This window comes from Protopterus annectens, chromosome 3.part0 (assembly GCF_019279795.1).
Source record: "Protopterus annectens isolate FY-2018-M chromosome 3.part0, PAN1.0, whole genome shotgun sequence".
In the NCBI taxonomy this organism is placed as follows: Eukaryota; Metazoa; Chordata; order Ceratodontiformes; family Protopteridae; genus Protopterus; species Protopterus annectens.
This window is the reverse complement of record NC_056731.1, coordinates 1,609,705,175-1,609,728,226: the sequence shown is the minus strand read 5'-3', so window position 1 is coordinate 1,609,728,226 and position 23,052 is coordinate 1,609,705,175. Positions and strand designations below refer to the sequence as shown.

General features: G+C 38.8%; 1 protein-coding gene across 1 annotated transcript in view; it reads left to right on the top strand.

Moving 5' to 3' along the window:
• VPS13B (vacuolar protein sorting 13 homolog B) overlaps window positions 1-23,052 on the top strand; it is a 5,424,989-nt gene that overhangs the window by 4,951,504 nt on the left and 450,433 nt on the right. Inside the window, exons 44-45 of the mRNA XM_044065647.1 lie at window positions 18,180-18,335; window positions 19,518-19,781. Coding sequence (XP_043921582.1) covers window positions 18,180-18,335; window positions 19,518-19,781 — 420 coding nt within the window. The remainder of the gene's footprint in view (window positions 1-18,179; window positions 18,336-19,517; window positions 19,782-23,052) is intronic.

The window sequence follows — 23,052 nt, the reverse complement described above, 5'->3', positions numbered from 1 at the left end:
CTTCTTTTACAGTAGATTTTCAGAAAGACCGCAACCCAAAACTGTCCTATAGGGCTCTGACCCTCCAGCCATTTAACAAGATCCACCATCATCATGGCAACAGTCACTTAGTGTGAATGAGCTGTTTCAGCCTTGCAGCCCATCTGTCAGGGCTATAACCAGTAGTTCTTTGCTAGGAAGGGGGTCATGTGACATAGTGACTGAGCCAAGGAGGCATACTGCTGACTGTGGAAGACAATGTGTCTGAGAATCTGAAACTGGCAGGCAAAAACCATAGCACAAAGAGGGAGGGAGAGAGAGAGAGAGGGAGAGAGAGAGAGAGAAAGAGAAAGCCATCAACCCGAATACCCTTGTACACTAACTGCTAAATAAGGTGCTGCTTTACCATTAGGGTAAAGACTGAAATCATGTTTTTATTTCAGTTCATTTTAACTGTTTTGATATAAATGAAGCTTATTTTCAGGTTGTTCTTTTCAAATCAAATAAAATTGGGTATGCTAATGCAGTGATGCAGTTTGAAGCCCTGGCCTCATATTTAAAGTCTGAGCTGTAAAACGTTAATTCCAGTTCAAATCCTACAGTATGTAAATATGTATCTAATATGGTGTGTGTGTGTGTGTGTGTGTGTGTGTGTGTGTGTGTGTGTGTGTGTGTGTGTGTGTGTGTGTGTGTGTGTGTGTGTGTGTGTGTGTGTGTGTGTGTGTGAGAATATGTATTTTTTATGTATGTATGTGTGTGTGTATATATAATGCATATGTATGTGTGTGTGTGTGTATATATATATATATATATATATGTTCTATATTATTTCTTCAACAGCTTAAGTTGTCAAATGCTTAATGATTGACACTTTAGCGTCGAAGTTTCAAAATCATGAATGGCCATATATGCAAATTCTTTCCTCGGGAAAGAATTTGCTATGCTGTCCAGAAATAAAATTAACTTTTCAACCTAAATATAGTGGGGGGCTTCACCCCCACCCCCCTAACTAAATATGCCAACTCTGAGATCACTCTACATTGGGGAAAGGGCAAATCCCCGATAATGGCCAAGCAAATTCTTTCCCGAGGAAAGAATTTGCTTATATGGCCAGTCGCGATTTTGAAACTTCGACAGTTAGGTGTCGATCATTGAGCATTCGACAACCTAAGATGTTGAAGAAATAATATAGACCCTATATATATATATATATATATATATATATATATATATATATATATATATAGTTCCTATTATGTTATCGAAAGATAACGTAATTGAACGATCAAAACTTTGAAATGGCAGCATTTCGAAGTTTGCATTGTGGGATCGCAGTACAATGAGGATTGGAATATTTACCCTTTCCTCACTGTAGTGTGATCTCGGAGTTGGAATATATATTTAGCGGGGGGTGCAATACAAGCTTTGAAATGCTGCCATTTTGAAGTTTTGATTGTTCGATTACGTTATCTTTCGATAACGTAATATGAGCTCATATATACATATATATATATATATATATATATATATATATATATATATATATACACACACACACACACACACACAAAAAGCGCATATACATATGTGTGTGTGTGTGTGTGTGTGTGTGTGTGTGTGTGTGTGTGTGTGTGTGTGTGTGTGTGTGCGTGTGTGTGTGTGTGTGTGTGTGTGTGTGTGTGTGTGCGTGTGTGTGTGATATCCACATGTTTGTGTATGTTGCTGTGCTGCAAATGATCTATAGTAATCAGTGTACTTCCCTGGTGAACAAACTAAAAAATAAATAAATAAATGTGCAGTAAGTTGAGTAAAATGTATTTTATTCAAGCTTCCAGAATATATATAGCATGTTAAACAAAATGCATTTTCAAGCGTCCAGATTACTGTGATCCTTTTTACTTAAACCAGCAAATTGTAGCAAAACACAGTATTTTAAAAGTACAGATGATGTGTCCAAACAGCACAGATCCTCCTTTAATCATAACCAGCCAAAGGAAGTACAGTAGAATAGAAAAGACATGCTAATGACCTGCCATTTGAATTTTTTTCTCCGTGTATACACTAAAACCACTTCAGCTGTTGCTTGATCAGCTTGCTTTCCTGTTAATGCATTCAGTTTATTTATTTATTTATTTTTATAGTTGGAACATCTGTGACCCATTCTGCTTGTTATGTTTGTGTCATTCAGGGGTACATAGGCAGTATACTTTGCCTGTAGAATATATTGGCTCCAAAAGTGTCCATGTAGTCTTCAGTATATTTTTGTAAGATATCCAGCTGATACAGCAAGAAGTGCAGCGTAACCTGAGTGTTATGTTCTTTATGTTTAAATAACATCATTTTCTTACTTTTTTGAGGTTCTTATGCTTATGACTTGCATCACTGTTTGAAAGAAACGTCCTACTGGAAAAGCATCCTGTAATTTTTGAGTAATTTTCACAATTGCTTACTTGGCATTTCAACACCTCATGACTCCCCATCCATGTGTCATGATTATTATTATTATTACTATTATTATTATTATTATTATTATTACAAAAGTCTTACTGAAATCGTTCCTGCCAATATTTTTGAATCCTCTTGAGAGAGAGACAGAGAGAGAGATGTTAATCACAAAAGTGGAATGTAACTAAAATTATTAAATTATTTATTGCATTAATAAAAATTATTGATAGTGTAAATACAATTGTAATGTGATAGCTGACATTACAGATGTATATACACTTTTGTATTTTAAAGGATGTGATGTTTAGTGCTTCATTTCTCAATATAGATTATAACTTTATGGTCAGAATATGATTCACCCGCTCACTCACTCACCAGATTCTCTGTTCAGCTTTAATGTACTTGTTTTTATAATTCATTGAGGAAACACTAATTCCCAAACTAGTCTAAAGAAAGAAGAGTGGCAAAGTGTAAAGGAAGCATGTCAGTGGGTGCAGAATTCAGCAGATTAAATTTTGTAACTTGTAGAATGACCATTTTCTCCTTAGTGAAGTCAATTATTTGCAATTTTTAGCCAGTCCTTACTGCAGTGGGTTCAGAGTACAAATACAGGTTGTTGTTGCAGTATGTTTATATATGACAAGTCCTTTGGTTGCATGCATTTGAATTGCAGTGAAGTATAACCACACTTGACCCTTAAGTGCTTTTTCCTCCTGGCTTTTATCTTTTTCTGCTACTAGTCTCTCCAAAGTAAACAACTATTTTGGTTCCTGTGTTGCTCTGCAAGTGACCTGAGCTCTATTCCAATATGCTGTTGAAAAAAGTTGAAATGGTTCCAGTGTTTTTCTTTCTCTGTGAGTGGTATTTAGGCATCAGACACAGTAAATGCTCTTCTGTATGTTCTGTTTATTAATTGTTTCTAATCTACTTTTTTGTAAGTTAGTATTTTGACATTCTATCTAGTTACTGCTTTTCATGTTGTGTCAAGGGAGGGTGGCAATCATTTAGACTATCTAATAGCTGCCGATTGCTATGAGATTTTTCTGCCTCTGTCTAGTCACATCCTGCTGACTGCAGCATCACAAGCAGGCCCTGTAAGTTTGATGTTTGTGTAATCTTGTCTCTTGAAGGTCATGTACTGTAGAGCTGTAAAAATGTTAACTGAGAAACCATTGATTGCTATGAGTTGCTGCTGCCTCTTCTCAACATAGTAACTGGTATAAACATGCTTTTTTCTTTTGAAGTGATAGTGATGCTGCATAGAAAAATAAGAAATGTAGACCATCTAGTTGTCTACTATCATTTTCTTCCCATTTTTGGCTGGGTTAAAAGTGTGTACTTTGAATGAGTTTAGAACATTGTGGCCACTTTGGGGTCACATTTGCCTGAATGTTATCAACATTTCTGTTTGTTTATAAACTCAGATGCAGTAGTAAACTATAACCATTGAAAAGGCTAGCAGCAGTGGAGAAACGTAAAGGCACTTTGCTAGCTAGCATTGTAAGGCCTGCAAACAGACCTCTCAGTTATCCGTTTTCAGGTTTGATTCACCCCTGCACACAATTTTCTGAATTCCCCTAATCATGTCATTCTTGAAGCCATCTGTTACATAGAAAACCACACAACATGATCAACACATTAGTAGCACTAACAATTTAAAGAATGCAGACAGACATCTCCCTTTTTCAGAAGCAAAAGTAAATGACCTTGTATGGCTGAAATTTGAAATACAATCCAGTAAAGTTTACAGATTTTACACACACTTTGATAATGTGCTTATATTTTCCATAATTTTCATCATTCTCTGTTTTTTTAAATACTTATTTCTGAGTAGTATCTAACATTCCTAATAGACTTCAAAAGTGGTATGTACTATTTGGTATTCAGATTTTTATGCTAATAAGATATCCAGATTTTTTTTTGGTTGGATGTGCCTAATTTTCAAAGACCTGTGCACCTATATTCAATGCCTGCAGACTTCAATGTAAGTTACAGAGATCTTTCACATTGTTTTTGTGTGAGAAGATGCTGGGAAATTGTATTCTCGGTAGGGGACTTTATGGGGATTGTGCTGGGGTATTTATTGATTTTATTTAATTTTATTTTGTTCGCAAACTGGATATGCTGACCTCCTCTTCAGGATATTTTCAACATACTTTTGAGAAAGATATTTGCAGCCTATAGTGTTTTTCTTGCATCTTGTGTAACCAGTCACACTGGCATTTCAGACAAGACAGCATCGGTTACATTGTATCTACCCAGCAGTGCATGACATTGCACATACTTCTGATACGTCAGAATTCAGCAGTAATATCACACAAAACATTAATGTCCATTCCCACAATCACTAATTTGGATTATAGTCCTTTATGAACATTTAGCACAGAATGTCTGACAGAGCTCAGCTGTGAGGTTTTAACAAGCTGCTTCCTGTGATCCAGGGTTCAATGCTCACAGCATCCTTTTTCCTACAGTACGTCTGAGCAAGTCACTTAACCAGACAGTGCCCCTGGACTGAGAATGAAGAAGGTCCATGTGGATCACTTCTCTGCATCGGTTAATACAAGATTAAAAAAAAAATCTCAGCTGTTGCATATCCACCCAAAATGAAGTCTATACTACCTTAAATTTTTGTTCACACTAATAGCATAGGATGTTAAAGCTTTTTGCTATTTAGCGTCATGGCATTTGCTGTGTTATTTAACATGTTGTAGCACATTTCCTGATTGATCTGTGAATTGTTTACTTACGCACTCTTTTGGACACATTAAGACCAAACCTATACCTTGCATATTTGAAGCTGTCAGTTTTGTGTACATGGATAACTGTACACACTGAACGTAACGTTTACTTAAGCACTCTTTTGGACACATGAAGACCAAACCTATACCTTGCATTTTTGAAGCTGTCAGTTTTGTGTACATGGATAACTGTACACACTGAACGTAACGAAACTGCTAACATATTACAAAAGTGAAGTTATATAGGAATAAAACTGGGACCATGAAGAATAAATACTTTCCCTCATTTGGTTCACTACCTCTGTAGAGACACCAAAGTGATATTACTGGCAAGAAACATATAGTGGGACACATCTGAAAAGGCAAGTTAAAATGTTGCACTTTTTTGTGCTGTGGCACCTTGGAGCATGGGCAGCAGTGGAGATAATGAAGCATGGCAGTGCCCTTTGTGAACTCTTTGAGTACAGAACAGCATTCGGAGCATTGCTTGCCCACTATGAACATCTTCTTACCATATTTTCACTATCTGTATGTTGTGCACTGTACATGCTACCCTGCTGTATATGTCTTAGAATTATTGGATATTCTCCACTGTCAAATTTTGTAGTGTTGGTTGTGTATATCCATCAATTGTGAACTAGCAGTCCCGTCACTGAACAGCAGCTGACTGCATACCATTGCCCCCTTTGATTCAGAACACAGCAGGCACAGTATTAAAGATATTTGCATACAGGCAAGTACTTCTAGAGCTAACATAGATCTTGATTCAAGATGTAGTATTTCATAAGTTATTCACAACATAGGGTATTCTTACCTTCCTCAGGCCTTTCACCTGTGTAGTTTTTCTCAGCTTTATCCACAGTTTGTACAAGGGCTGCATCTCTATCAAGCCAAGTAGATCGTTTGTTTCATTTACACACCTCATACCACTTGTCAGCAGTTAGTTGAATCTTAGATTTATTTTAAAAATATATATTTTTCGTCAAAGATTTTGCTAATACCAGGTTAGAATATTATCAGATTATGTTTTCAGCGACCTTTTTAGAATATATTGTCATTTATTTAATTATTTTGTTTGTTTTTACAGGTAGTGATACCTGTTTGGTTACATTCTTGGTCCGGTGTCCTCTTATCACCAAGTTCATTTGTGGAAGACAGTTACAACTAAAGTGCCCCCATTTTAAATCTGAGGACCAGAATAGCAGACTTGCCTCATGTAATTCTGATTTTCACTAGAGATGAATCATGTTCTACTGGAAGTTAAGAATACTCACATGTTATTAAGTACTTTTAACTTCTGTGTTTCAAAAATATGATGTTTAGATAAACCTGACACTGATCTCTACTTTTCCAGAGGAAACAAATGCAGGGATAGGAAATTTATCAGGCAAGCAAGAGTTCAGTCTTGACAGAATAGTAGCACTACTGGCAGAAGTACAATGTTCCTAATTATGCACATCTCAACTCCAGAATATTTCCTTGTCAAGCCCCTACTTAAGCTCCCCACAACCCTGCTATATACCTTTTCAGTTCCTCCACATACAGCTAAGTACTCCACTGTTGTGGATACTTGTTAAACTCTGCAATCAATACTGTTGGACATAAATCTTTTTGTAAATATGTAAATATATTTTTTAGTCTGTAAATATATTGATATGTATATGTCACGTGTTTGCATTTCTGCTTTGTCTCTCTAACATTCTTGTATAACTGATTTTGACCATATTTTTGACTCAGATGTGTGATTCTCCGTAAACTCTTTGTGTGTGTGTTTTTTTGGAGCTTTTCTCGATTTTCCACTGAAAATGGGCCATAAGCCCAGCTGGACCAACCCGGTTAACAGATGTCAATAAATAAATAAATACAATATTTTAACACTTTTGAATAGAAGTTCTACAGCATAGTCTGTAATGACAGATGTGCATTGAGATGAGAAGCAGAGTATGTGAAATTTGTGAACATTGTCCAGTAACAGCTCTAAGTGTAATATACGCAGTTAGGAAGATGCACATCCAGAACGCAGGTTTTGGCTTCTTTGCTCAGAAATGCTAACAGGCAACTGTCTGTAGCAGAAGTGTACACATCCTTTCCAGTATGATTACCATTAGCCTTAAAGAGACAATTTTCTAGTACTGTAAACCACATCCGTTATGCTTTATTTCATGCAATGATGGTAAGCTGATGCTGTAATCCATCTAGGCTTAGGCAAGGGCTCTTGTCTTTGCATTAGTAACCCCAAAGCATTGAAGTATGAACATTTATTCAGGTCAAGTCAATGCTAATGAGTGATACTTTTATGAATAAGTCCATCTTTGAAGTTGTATGAGTACAGTCCCATAGCTCAACCTGTGGCCAGGACTCAGGCTGTGTAATGCCTGTGAATGGGCATCTTCCTCTGCCGAAGACATAGGATCATTCCTCTTGGGGCCTCAGACATGGTCTCTGTGCCTTTATTTGCATCTACTTTGATGTTGCTATGTGATGAGGTATATCAGATACCAGTCAGGCTTCATCTTCCTCTTTTTTGTCCAAATCAGGAGATACTGGCTCCTGTACCTAGGTGCTGTTGGCTTGGTGGAGATGTCTCCAGTTTTTTCACAAGGCTTGGACATGTGAGGTATGAGTAAGGTAGGACCATAGAGTATTGGCTTTCTGTAGCACCAAAGGCTTTGTATTGTGTATCCTTTGTATTGACAGGATCCTGCAGTCTTTTTACGTATGTTGAAAAAAGATTGCTAACGTTTTTGGCAGTTTGAGCATAATATTTTTATGATGTATCCAGGGCTTCTTTACACTTATTTGGAGACATGGCATTGGCATAGATTGCAGGACTTTAGATGAGGCTAGTAAGAATTTGGTCATATCTCATCCTAAGACATGTCCCCGTAAGAATCTGGTCTAATAACAACCTCACTGGCTGTAGTGTTGTATTATAGTAGTCAAGGCAACATTTCTCCTTTCATTTCAAGGTATACTTTTTCATTATAATTTTCATTGTTTGAACGGTCAATTTTATTTTCTCTTTTTTTTCTGAATATTTAGGGTTTGTTTTGCAGGTGCAACTTCCTATTCTACAGCTGTTTAAAGTCTTTACTTGGCTAGGTACTACACCATGCCTAAGAACTTCTGTAGTGCAGCTTTGACGTCCAGCTCATCTGTCTGTACCTCTGTTCTTTTGCTGCATGGGACTGGTTTAAAGCCCTTTTTTCATTCAATATGTGGCTGATATGCCTCATAGTGTTACATATTTGACATTTTTTTCTATTCAGTTTCATGAGTTTCATATTGTAGCATTGCAGTCTCTCTCATAACGTCTGCATTCATAAGTCATGTTTGTCTTTGACTTGCTCCACACAAATGTATTATCAATTCTGTTTTTTTATCCCCTGGTATTTTTTTCCTCCTATGCCTGCAAACCATTGAGCCCGTTCATTCCATAGGGGGTGCATAAAATTTTTCTTTCATAGATTCTTTATGGCAAGAGCCATCAGAGAGGCCACCATCCAGGTATACATCGAGGGGTTTGGTGCTCTTACCAACGACCCAGCAGTGAGAGCAATTTTTGATAAAAGTCTCTAACCTGTCTCCTGAGTGATAATAGGGGCACAGTTGTTGGATTTATGTCAGTTGCTCACCTGCCCTTTAAGCAAATGCTGCAGTCTAAATACAGATTGCTGAAACCACTTTCGGTGATCTGTGGAGTAAGGTTTCTTTAGCACTCCTTTGAGGCCTTCTGCTATTTGAGCTGGGGCACGCTAGGATCATAAGGGGGTTACTAGGCTATTGACCCAGAGATCATTTCAAGCCTATTCATTTCATCCCAATGTAATACCATAGATAATCTAGTCAGTACCCAGGATTGTATATAGTAATGACTGCCTCTGTCCAGGATGGTTGTGGGCGCTATCCCAGTAAGAATTTATGGTGCCAGATCCACTCATCCAGGTTCTTTTTGAACAGTGTCATAGTGGTATTCTGCTTTACATGAATTGGCAGCCTATTCCAAAGACATGGAAGTCAAATCTGTCCCTACACCATGTCCTATTCAAGTTTCAGGTCATATTTAGGTCCCTGGAACAGGTAGCTCCATTCCCATTTGATTTATGGATGTGCATCAAATTCATTAGATTTGGGTTGGAGATTGCTTTGTAAGCCAGGCACAAGTCTTCCCTATGATGTCTAAATGATTAGTCAGTCTATGTATAAGGCATGTGCTGGACTCCCCTGATCATCTTTGTTAGAGACTTCTGAGGTCTCTCCAGTTGCTGCAGATGCTTTGAATGGTACATGCCAAAAGGGGCGTTACACTCAATTATGGACCTGATTAATGATGAGTATAGAGGAGTTATAACCTCCTTTGCTCTGGAGGGGCTGCCTTTGCTAATCAGGTGTGCTACACAGAAAGCCTTCCTTACTACAGTAGACACTTGCTGGTCAAAATTAAGGTTGGAGTCTACTTGTGATCCCCGATCCCTTATCACTTCCTAGGTACATAGGGTATTGTTAATTTGATAGTGTGAAGGGACATCGTTTTTACTGAAGGGAATGATGATGCATTTCTTTGCATTTAGTTTGAGACCATGACTAAGACACCAGTCGATGGTTTGTGTAAGACCCTCCTGAAGTATAGTGATATCATTTGAAGATTCAATAATTGCACCCAGTTTGCAGTCATCCGCAAACTTGGTCAGCCACAGCCCCTTAGTCTTGCCCTGAGCTTCTGAGAAGTATATACCAAATAGTAGAGGGCCCAGCACTGACCCTTGTGGCACCCTGCTGGTGACAGGTCTGCTGGTTGATATGGAGTCACCCACTTTGATAGTGTGTGACCATTTGTGAGCCATTTAGCAATCCATCTTACAACAAAGGGGTTTACATTCAGCTTGCTAAGTTTATCAGTAATGCCCGAGTGTGTGGCTGTGTTGAATTCCTTAGCCAAGTCAAGGTATGCTGTGTGCACAGATTTGCCCTTGTCAATGACCCTGGTCACATTTTTGAAAAAGTCCACCAGGGTCTAGCCTTGACGAAGCTGTATTGGGTCGGATCCAGGGTTTGGAGGTCACCTATGACATTATTTATGAGGTCTATGATGATACATTCCATGGGCTTACAGATGAGGCTGATCAGACGTATGGGTCTATAATTCCCTGGGTCTGTTGCTAAGCTACCTTTGTGGAGGGGAGTAAATGTTGCTGTTCTCCATTCCACAGGAACATAGCCTGTGGTTAGGCTGTAAATGACTTGGATACTTAATGGTGATGCTACTTCATGTTTTAGTTTGTTTAGAAGGCAGCCTGGGATGCTGTCTTGTCCCATAGAGACTGTATTTTTTTACCTTGGACAAGGCTTTACTGACCTGCTCTTCTGTTATGTAGGGGGAGGAGGGTTTGTGGCAAGGTTTGTGATAAGTTTGGAGGGGATAATGGAGTGAAGTTTTCACCAAATATGTCCACCAGTAGGTTTGCTATCTCTGTGGGAACAGCGTATGTGATACCATTAGTCACTAGTTTGGCACATGGTTGGGTTCTATCTTTTAGGCTGGATACATAGCTGTAAATGGCCTTATGGTTATCCTTGGCTGTAATTGCTTAGTTTTTCTAAGTTACCCTTAGAGGATTTGACACGTTGTCTTATGTGCCTGTTGAGGCTAAGGATGGTGTTTTTCCATTGCTGAGGGCTTGTCTCAGTTTTCTTAGGCAACAACATTTTGTGCTTGTTGTAAAGTTTGTTGATGATGGATATCCACCAGGGCAGCTTGTTTTTACTTGGGGCACTGGCTGTGATTCTCTCTGGAAAAACCCAGTCTGTACACTTATACACGTGATTGTACAGGGCTTTAGTGTAACCTTTGGTGTAGTTACCACTTCCAGCTGAGGATGGGGCTTGGAATGGATTTATACCTTCCCCTATGAGGGTATGGTTTGCCTTGGTGAAGTTTTTTAGTCTGACTTTGCCCTTTGTGAGTTCTGGTGTTAGTGCCAGTTTGAAGGTGACAGATTTGTTGTCAGATTTAACTAATGAGGGATCAGCAGTTGACGTGGAGCGTATTTTTGTTATGTTAGTGAGAACCCGATCTAGTATGTTTGTTCCTCTTGTTAGGGGTTGAATAATTTGTTCCAGGGCATTTGAGTTAACAAAGTCAAGGAACTTTTGCACTAGTGAGTTAGGGCTAGAGTAGGATTCCCAGTTGATGGTGGGATAATTGGGATCCCCATGACCATAGTGTTTGACAATGTTTGGATTGACTCCAGTTTGGTCAAGTAGGCCTCATGCACATCATGATCCATGGATAGAGGTCTATAACTAGCTGCGACTTGAATGGGGGTCTTACCCACAGTAATCTGAATTTGGAGTACTTCTATGGAGTTGTCCTAACTAGTCAGGAGGTGAATTTATGTCTAATGTAGATGGAAACACCACCTCTTTTGGTTCTCACACATTCGTTTTGCGGTCTGAAAGTGTGGAAGGCATTGTAGCCTTGCAAGGCCAGGGTACTCTCTGAGGCCTTGAACCAGGTTTCTGTGACTGCACAGACATCTACATCCTCCAGCAATAGAAGTGCTTCCAGGTTGTGAAGTTTTTGGTTTAAGCTGTTAGCATTTAGCAGCATAACCCTTATTTTGTTATGCTTGGCAATTCTCACATCAGCAATTTTGTTTTTGAGATCTTGCCTAAAACGGGCACTATGGGGAGGCAAGAGCCTTTGCAGCCAAAAGCCTAGCAAACCCTCTATGGCAAAGCAGCGAGGTTTGTCGACCATGTCATCCCAGGCTGACAGAAACTGGATCCCCTTTGAATGACACCAAAAACTAAGCCAATTATTGAAATCAATCATTTTTTTGTTTATACTGTGGCATCATTCTAGGTGTGTGTAAATATGCTGCTCAAAGCTAGGGACATACCTGCCTAGGACATGTACTCAGAGAACTCAATCATGTTTCTCTTCATATAGTCCAGTGAAGTATGTCTCAGATCTTTCACTCCAACATGAGCCATGACAGAGTCATAATGGTGGTTGTTGCCGAGAGACCTGTGTGCATGCATGATCTGATGAATCCTGGCACTGAACAGGCAGCTGACTGTAACTTTCCCCTTATCTAACCTGGTAAGTGGAACATCCATCTGTCTCACTATGGAGTCTCCAGTAACAAATTTGATTTATGAGTGTTACACCTTAAGGGCTTGGTAGGTGAGACACTAGTGTTCATATGTGTCTTGGGTGCTGTGTGAACTGTGTTAATTGTTAATTGTAGCAGTCTTGTGTTTTGGAAGTCTCTGGTTTACAGTAAATTTTTTGAGAGAACCTCTGCATGTGTTCATTTATGTGTTGGATGCATACTGTGTATATGAGTAGTGGTATTATGTGCATTAGTAGTGGTGGGTGAGTTGACAACTTCTTCATTGTTACTGTTCTGAGTGTTAACAGAACATGGATTCAAGATTCTTAGTGTAGATGCATCTCTCGCACTCTGTACCAGAGTGAGTTATTAGTAGAGGGTTGTCAGTGTACGAGGCATTTGCTACACTGTCTCAGGAGACCCAAGTCAACAAGGCTGGCAGGAGAAACAGGGGTAGTCCAACTGTCCAAACTATGCATAATGCTAAGTTTAAAGAACTGTTATTATAAAGAGGGTGCTTTCAGGACTTATCTAGGAGGTGGTCTGTAAATGGGTATTTCTGATGGGGGTTTTGACCAGTGGTTTAATAGGTCACAGTTCACTAGCAATACTTCTTAGACCAAAAATGTACTAAAGATGAGGGCTACACTAATGTAGTACAGCTGTGTCTAAGGGAAAAATTGTCAAAGTTATCTGTCCAGTTATGGAGCACAGTTGCTTGACAGTGCTGTGCAATGCACAAACCAGCAGAAACCCACTCAAAAGCAGGGCTTAAATACCAGAGGCTAAAAAAATAAACTCAAAAGAACCAATGAGAGTGCTTACTCCAACCCATAAACCAATCACCATTTACCAGACAGATTCCAGTCAGCACACTTCTCTCACAAGGGTGAAGAAGGTCCCTTTCCAATTAAAGATGGCTTGGAAAATGTGCTCAGAATACAACCACCACTATAAACATATCCAGATGCAGCAAACCTGTTTCTGGACTGTGGTACAGGTATTAGCTACAGTAATTTAGACAGGAAACACTAAAAATGCTTTAAACAGTAAAATAAAAAAAAGCAGTGAGACACAAAAAAAATGTTTAAACACCAGAAAAACAGCAAGGAGACACTAAAGAATGTTTTAAACAGCAAACAAATAAGTTATTTAATACACTGCTTGGTGGGAAAACAGAAGAAACAGAACAGATGCTTTTCAAACATTGAAAAGTAGCAACATTTACTTTGCAATCAGTGAAAATAGCAAAAGAATCTTTGCAAACAGGGAAAACAGTAACAAAATACGATTTAACAAGCACAGTTGTTTGTCTTTCGGCTTTTCCCGGTAAGGGGTCGCCACAGCGGAACTCCAGTCCGCTAATGATTGGCAGTAGAGTTTTACGAAACGCCGAGGTGTCAGCTCGACGCCCAACCTTCAACGAAGGCATGCCCATTTACGCACGCATGTCTTTCGAACGTTACCCAACCACGGGGAGGACATGCAGACTCCACACAGAAGGCACTCCCAAGCCCAGCCAAGAATCAAACGGGAGAACCTCTTGCTGTGAGGTAACAACGCTACCGCCATACCACCGCGGCTTAAGGCAGACAAATGCAGTACAACAGTGCAGTTTAGTTTACAGTATTAAAATACAGTATTAAATAAGCAGAACACAATAAAAACTGCAGTAAATAATATAATCAAGCAAAAAATAGACAACTTAAGTTTTTTGGGAAGTTCAAAAGCCTCTAATCATGTGGTATCTGAGCTCATAGTTGTAGCTGGTAGTCCATCTCAATTCAGCTTGGTTCCAACAAGCAGTAACCTGCTCAAATGCAGGACTTAAATAGCAGAATCTAAAAACTTAAAAAAAATCAAAATAACCTGTTATGGTGCTTACTCCAGGCCCTAGACCAATCACCTTCCACCAGACAGGTTCCAATCAGTACTCTTCTCTCACAAGGGTGCAGAAGGTCCCCTTCCAATCCAAAGTGGCTTGAAACATGTGCTCAGAATACAACAGCCACTATAAACAGACCCAGATGCAGCAAAACTGTATCTGGACTTTGCTACAGCTACTAGCTACACTAATTTAGGCTGGAAACACTAAAATATGTTTCAAACAGCAGAAGAACAGCAACAAGACACTAAAATGTTTAAAACAGCAGAAGAAAATCAGAGAGATACTAAAGAATCTTTTAGACAGCAAACATGTTATTTAAAGCACTGCTTGGCAGGAAGACAGAACAGATGCTTTGCAAACATTGAAAACAGCAACAAAATATGATTTAACATGCAAATTAAGGCAGACAGATGCAGTACAACAGTGCAGTTTAGTTTACAGTATTAAAATACAGTATTAAATAAGCAGAACACAATAAAAAGTGCAGTAAATAGTATAATCAAGCAACAACAACAAAAAAAAAAAAAAGCAGACTTGTGTTTTTTGGGAAGTTCAGAAGCCTCTAGTCATCTATCTCAGCTCAGAATTGTGGCTGGTAGCCCACTTCAGTTCAGCTCATTTCAAAGAAGGCACTAAACACTAGAAGACTTTGGGCGCAAGTAAGGTCTCAGATGGCATTCTGTTCATTAGTTCCTTCTTTCTTTTATTTTCTGATGCTTCTTTTATTGTTTTTATTATTGTGGGAGAGCTGAAGACTGTCACTGTAGACAAAGGAAATGAGGCATGGAGTCAGTCCTGAACACCACTCTGTCACTTTCTGTTGGTTGGCATCAGTAGTGTTGTTTCTTCCTGTACTCCTGCTTTATGCCACACTCTTATTTCTTCTGGTTTGATAGAGCAGACCAAGGCATCATTAAGGTCAGTTTACGTGTAACAGTGTTTCATTTACAGATACTGTGTCCCAAATTATTAAAATGTATAGTGAATCTTTTAATTTATGTGCCTGTGTGAAAAGCAGTATGGTAATGTATCATCTTTTCAGTTAAATTTGGGTGCTAAGAAGCACGAGGACTGTTGCAAGCTGAGTTCTAATTGGATGCATGTCAGTTGTAACTGATGTTGTGTTATAAATGCATAGGAGGTGTAACCAGTACAGTGTTTTGGGTGCTTAATGAATATAACCAGAGCCACGTTCTGTATTCATGGGGAGTGTAAATAATACTGTGCTCTGACCTGTGTTCCTCTCTCTCTAACATGTTTTCCACATCAAAACATTCCTGACTTATAAAATACAAAGAACTAAAACAAGTGATAATGAAAGTCTGATTTTTTGTACACTTAATGCATTAAGTAATAAAAGCAAAGTCAGTAAATATGTAATATTCTGTGTTTGCTATCATGTTGGCCCCAGTGATCTCTAAAGATATGAAAGGTCCAATTCTATGACTCATGTTATGCTCTTGAGATAGTTTGTATTTGGCAGAAGAGAATGGATATGAGGATGCAAGCATTTAACATACCAATAACTTCAAATTCTTAACACATTAGTAATATGACATTTCAGCAAAACCATTGTTTGCCATTAAAACTCCAAAAAGCTGACTGCATAAAAGTTTAACAGAAGACACAGTGTTTAATTGTTTTAATAAACATCCTAAATGGGTGTGCATATTTTGAGTTAGACAGGAGTTGAACTTTATTTTACTCATTCTTGCAAATTGGATTGTTTTATTTGTTAAACATAATCATATTTGGTGCCTTGGGAGCCCATGTGTATACTAATCTCTCTTAAATTTGTAATTTGTTGAAAGCTGACATTTGCTGCAAAGTTTTGCTCTGTGTCTTTGAGACAATGTGTGTCATTTGTGACCTTGCACGATTTCATACATGCAGACATTTGGCACGCCAGAACCTTTTGACTATTCCCTCCTAATTGTTATATATTGGATTTTTTATGGCTGAGCTATGCTAACTGTTCTTGGTGCTGTTTAAGAGCCATTGCTCAACTGTAGCATAAATGGGGAAGAGGAAAACAAAATATATAGAAAGACATCAGTGTGATCTTTTACAATGAGATCATATCCAACTAAGAGAAAAGTATTAAGTAAAAGAGAAGAAGAAAGTAGGAAAGCATGTTTTGATTTAATTTTCGACATCCATGTTTAGTAGCTGCTTCCAAATGAGTTTGTTGGAGTAGTCTTGAAAGACACCATATTGATCTCCCCCTACAAGCATGCCAAAAGTAAGTCGAATTTGAATAGCGTCTTTTTTGTTGCCAGTATTCCCATTACTAATCAACCCCAAATCTCACTGTACCTCAAAGAAAAGTGAATTTCTTCTTCAGTGACCTTTGTCAAATAGTGTACATTTGAGTATTTAGCAGCACCCCCAACATTATTATCACATCTGCTTTGTACCATTTTTTATGTTGGTTTTCCTTAATATCTGGAAAACATTGTCATTGTTGACTGTAACTTAAGAAACAGGCACACTTCCACTGTTGGAACAAAGTTTCCAGGTATTTATGTGACTCAGAAGCAGGGCTTCATTAAAGATCTACTGCCTTTTCACTTTATATTAGATTTCTGAACCATTAATAGTAAATCTGCCTCTACTTGAACTAATGATTAGGTATCATGTAGTATTGATAAAACCAGTACTGTTTGCAGTTGCTTGTTTGTGTTTCATTTTTGAGAGTTAACAGCTGGCCTTCCATTTTTCTGCTAGGATTCCTAAGGTTGTGCATTCATTCATTCTCAGATAATCTGCTTAATCTACTTCTGAATCATGGGGACAGAACAGGAACATGTCCTGGCACTCAGTGAGTGCAAGGCAGTGAAACTGATGCAGAGTAGGACACCAACCCGTCATAAAATACACACATCCCTACTGGCAGTTTGAAAGATCATCAGTTCACCTATGGGATGTTTACGGGCTGTGGGAAAACCAAAAAACTCAGTAAAGCCCATGCAGACTCCAGAGAAGTCAGTCCATCTGAAAGCCAAACTGGAGCTGCTGTTTTTTATGCATATATCATTTAGTGCTAATAAGCAACATTCATTATTGTCCTTAAATTAAGGATTGTGAAGTGGTCTGTCTTATTTTTCAGTTTATTTTTTTGTTTATTGTGCAATAGTAACTGGAATATCCAGTAATACTAATCAAGCTTTTAAGCATTTTAGTCCTTACTGTATCCCTTATTTTCACACTTTTTCCTCACACAACTGAAGGTGACTGGTTTAATGACATCCTGTATAACTGCATGTTTAATTGACAGATAAATTCTCTGTTTCATTTTTCATTGCTAATACAGCAGTATAAAGCATAATTCTGCCATCACATTAGGTAGCAAACTTTTCCACTGTGCATGTCTTTCTAAGTTGACTGTGAGGATATCCTGCATGGTCATTTCAAAACCCAACTCTCTTTAACCATATTTTATCACACTGACATTTCTTAGCTCACGTTTTCTCCTTCTCCTCTCAGTAGTACATGGTTTGCAGCATGTAGGTATCTTGTCTCTAACAAACACAAGGCCTTGTCAGTGGTGCAGTGTACCTTTAGGTATCAAAAGTATGACACATTGTTCTAACGTTAGTCCTGTTGCATGAGTTGTTCATAGTTAAAGCCAAATAAAAAAAAAATGTTCGCTTCAGGCATATCAGACTTGCATTCCCCTGTTGTTTTCGTGGTCTTTATTAATATTTTAATGGTTCTTGCTTTGTGTTGGTTTCCATGTCCAGATTGAACTCTGCTATATACTGTCTTGTTTAATCACTGAAGATGTTTGAGAATGCTTTGCAGTGGCAATGCATTTTTCTGTTACTTTATATATCATTTTAACGACTGTGATCGATTGATTAGAGTGTAAAATTTATCTTAACCTTTCTTGATGCATTTAAAACGGACAGAGTTTAGAGTGCTTTCCAGCAAACATGTTGCAGTATAAGTAGTAAAGATGTACCTACACTCAGATACTGAAACAGCTGATATTTTTTTTCTTAACAGCTACTGCACATCTGTATTGAAGGCTGGGGTAATTGGCGGTGGTCTGAACCATTCAGTCTGGATAATGTTGGGACATTCATCAGAACAATCCAGTACAAGGGTAGAACAGCATCACTCATCATTCGAGTTCATCAATTTAATGGAGTGCAGAAACAAGTGAGTTCAGCTGGTTTAATAAAGTTACTAGGTAAACATTGACTTTATAATGCAGCATGCAAGTTGCTGTAAAATAAATTACTTCTTGTTTCGAAAAAGACAGCTGTGTCAGCACAGTTTTGCATTGATCCTCTATACACCTATGATCTGCCTAATAAGCCAAGAAGATATTATCAATCAAATCATATCTTGTTGGCTTAATATGCAAGCAAGGTATTATCATGAGTATTTAGACAGTGATAATTCTGAAGTAGAACAAGTGCTTCTCAGAGGTGAGATTTCATCCAGATTTATGTGGTGTGATTTAATGGAGCCTTTAGTTTAATGGCATTAATAGTTTAATATTGGTGGAGAACATTGAGGTTTAACAGAGTTTTCCAGAAGGGTAGTATCAGATGCACACTAGGTTTGTAGCATTTTTCTAGTACTTCGGCATGTTGCTATATGGAAATGGTGCCTTGTGTATCTTAAAGCATAGAGAATGTACTACACCCTCATATTGAACTGCTCTTTATTTCTGAGGGAGAGTATTAATGCATTTGCTAGTCGTTGCAGTGTTATTTTCTTTTATTTTAGATGAGATGGGACTAAAAGTTGAAATAGATCATTAATTTGGAGAGAATGGAGAGGTCTGAGCAGAGTTGTAGAGAAAGCTGCTTTAATTGAAGCTTGTGTGTAAAGCTGCTGTGTTGGGGACCAGTTCAGGAGCAGAATTTGTTTTTCTGTGTTCATCCAGACCCAGTTGGCATGTAATATTGAAAGAAAGGGTGGTAATGCAGCAGTCACGTGCCTTACTTAAAAACAGGTTTGATCAGTGTGTGTGAATTGTGCTGAGGCTTTCCATATTGAGAGTTCTTGAGAATCAGGGACGAGTAAGGAAAACAACACTGTCTCCTTCAAGATGGCAAGGTTTTTAGGATTCTTGATTGCAGATCCTCCTTTATAAATGTTTATTTTAAGAGGGGTGAAATGTAATTCTTCTGTTTTCCTGCTGTGGGTGGGATACTGATGGTCTGTCAAGGACTCTAGACTGGGTCTGTGGTGAAGCATTCTGGGAGTCGGGTAGCTCAGAAGGCAGACCGAGGAGAATTTTTGCTGACAATTTAAATGCAAGTGCTCATAGATGCATAACTTGAATTTTTAACAAGAGCAGTATTATTAATTGAATGTTCTTTCTTCTAGGTCATCATCTGTGGAAGACAGGTGATCTGTAGTTACCTTTCCCAGGATATTGAGTTGAAGGTAGTTCAGCACTGTATAGGACAAGATGGACAGACAGTTGTTAAAGAGCATGCTGACTGCCTTGCCTCCAAACAGAGGCTGCCATCATATGTGTTGGAAAACACAGAGCTTATAGAACTTTGTGTGAAAGCCAAGGGAGAGGAGGAATGGTCAAGGGATGTTTATCTGGACACCAACGTCAGTGAGGACAGCACAGTTATTCAGGTAAAAATAATTTCTCATTGTGTCTCTGCACTTCTGGTGAATTCAGTGTGCCATGTAAAGGCTGGAGGAGACCTAAACAGTTATTTATTTTATATGTCTAGATATCTGTATCTGTATCTATCCCTCTGTCTGTCTGTGTGTATGTATATGTGTATAAATACAGTTATTTTAGTGACCTTTTCAGCATGCTGTCTATTTCTGATCTGTAGGCACCATACTTTTAAATTCCTATCACCATGCAAAGTGAATGGATGTGAAAACAGTGCTTCCAATAAATCAACAGCTTATTTTAAGAGATGAGATGAGGTGTTTTTGCAGTCTGTCTGGCTAAATGTTGCTTTGTTTTCTGAATTCTTTCATTCAGGTGTTTATCAGTGATGCTGGATGTACTTAATTTTGTATCTGTTATTTTTATGTATTTGTTCACTGGGTAAGCTCACTGGGCCCAGTCACCCCTTTTCATGGGTGACATGGAAGTCATGGTGTCTGGTTAAGTGATTTGCTGAAAGCCACAGCAGGCAAAGGAGGGTGGAAGGAATCGAAATCTGTACCCTGGGCAAGGAAGCAGCTCATTAACAAGTGAGATCTTCCTTCCCATGTGTGAATTGCTAGTGTAGTTTTACACACAATATCACCCTATAATGCAACCTGGTCTGAGAAGCTCAATGAATGTAGTGACCTCCACTTCTCATTTACATGTAATTTATGACTCAGACCTCAGTGAAATTCCTGCACTGAAGAAAAGAAAAGATAGAAGGCATGCATTATGTTAAACTGTTTTGATATGTTCCACTGCTACACAATAGTGAAGAGTCTGCCTTGTAAGTTTTTTCAAACAAAAGGGTCATGCAGAATAGTAATACATATCTCACATGGACAGGTCTTCCTTTGTATGCATTGGTGGTGGCCAAGTCATGTAACTTGATGAAGTTGTACTAGAAAGAACTGCTCTCTGTGAAAATGTGCAGTTATTCATTGCAAGACAGCATTCAAGAATTCCTCAGCCTTAAGAACTCCACATATTTTCTTGTAGGGTTTAGCCCGTAACCCTTCCTCAGGGTTAAATTTTGTCTGCTGAGACTGCTTTCCCTTCCCACTGCTGGAACTGTTAGCCTGCCATTAAAGCAAACACATGACCTGAAGCTGAAAATGAGCAAAGCTGTATTTGAATGATCATTTCCATAATTATACTGGCTGCTCTAGCACCTTTTCATAAATTTTATACTGCAGCATATGCTATATCTATGAATAATGTTAAGGATGCAGCCAACTGCATGATACAGAGAGGTAAAGCCCTGACTCTGGCCCAGGCAACCTGGCTTAATTAGCAGTTTGGATGATTGATGGAGCTCATGGGGAGGATTGGCATCCCCATCCTAAAGGAGAAACACGGTTGATGCTACTGCAAAATGCACCAGTCCCCTCAAAGGAGATGTTAGGATGCAAACGATATTGACTTGGGACTCACCAATCCTCTGAAGGGTGGTAGCCATCATAGTGGATGTGTGAGAGCATTCAGTGAAGTAGGGAAGGTATCATGAGCCCCATGATGTTGCAGTTTTCTTGCCTTCCTGCCCAGGGGATGGGATTAGAGCCATTATAGAAATCCTCTAAACCAAGATGTTGGCAAGGGTGAAAATGACCCTCATTGCTGCCTGAACAGCAACACTCAGGTGGTTTTCACCACCAAGGTTATGCAGGTCTCCCAAACACAGAAGAACGAATGAGTTCAAGTCTGAATAGGAAGCCTTGATCATTGACAGGCATAGGGACAAAAAAAAAAAAAAAACACCTAGAATTTATTTATCTGTCTATCTATCTAACTATCCATCCTTTGTTGACCAGTCAGGCTCACTAGGCTAGTAGCCTCTTTGTCAGAGGAGAGCCAAGATGGTATTTATACTACCTGAAGAAATTTGGTCAGGGCATCTGGGAACTTCCCTTCCTCTTTTTCTATAGGTACCATGAGATCTCTTACACCCATCTGAGCTACCACCAACTCAAGCAGATGAGGCCTCGGTTTAACATCTTGTATGAAGGATAGCACACTCAGGAGTGAAGCATCCCCCTAGAATAGAGCCCAGAGCCTTCTGCAACAGAGGGGAGTGTGCTACCTGTTTTGCCACTGACACTGTAATAACAGTGAAAAAAATAAATGATTGTGGTGCAGTAAGAATAAAACAAATGCAACAGTGCATTTCTGGCTAGTGTGGTGTCTTATATGCCACCATTGGAATTAGTGTTTTAAATGCTGGCTCATCCCTTGTGAAGGGTGGTGGTAATGTTGTATGGGCATAGTCCTTAGTGGAAGCCAGCCATTCTTACTCATGTTGCTAAGAAGTATGGAGGAAGCACAGACATATTGTCTGTAGTGAAGCGTGTACACTTTGTAGCACATGTGCATGAACTCCATTGACGCCATCTGATACCTTGTTTAAGGATAGGCCAAAGTGTGAAAGCCTCCTCTACTGAAGGATAGCACTGTATTGGTGTCTAATAAAATCTACTGATCTAAAAACTATAGCAGAGCAGGTCTTTCACTTAACACTCCCCTATCCCTTTCTCTTTGCCTATAATTTGATATCAATCTTTACTAGGGAAGGCAGTCTTTAACCTGCAATCCAAACTTCTGCTAGGCCCCATCTCACTGTATTGTGTTTCTGTGTCTAGCACAGTGATGATAAACCTATGATACGCATGTCAAAGGTGACACACACCACGTTTTGGGTGACATGTCAGTGATCACCATCACCCGTTACCAAAGACACTGCTTTTGCATTCATTGCTCATGTTAAGTGCTCTGAATTATTTTGTGTCAGGAGCTTTTGACACACGAAACCCAAAAGGTTTGCCATCACTGCGAGTCTAGCATCTGCTCCCAAAACCTTTGTTCCTTTACTAGTTTTCTCTAGTAAATTCTAGACCTCCTTGCCCATTTTCTGTATTCTTACTTGCAGTTATTCTTATTTACAAAAATTCCTTTCTTCATTCCCATGTTGGCTTAGTTCTTCAGATACTTGCTGCAACTTTATGAATATAATAGTCTGTATGGTTGTTTTTATTCTTCTTAAGGATCTGCATCCAAAATCCTACTCTCTCCTTGCTTCATGAACTTCCTTGCTATTTCATCATCCCTTTCCACTTTAAAACAAGTTGAAGGTTATAAGTTATGTATATCAACCTTAAATATTTAGCTGTAATGTATCAGTTCAATTCAGGTAATCTTAAGCCACTTTGTTCTTTGGGGAGGATCAGCTTAACCCACTTAACT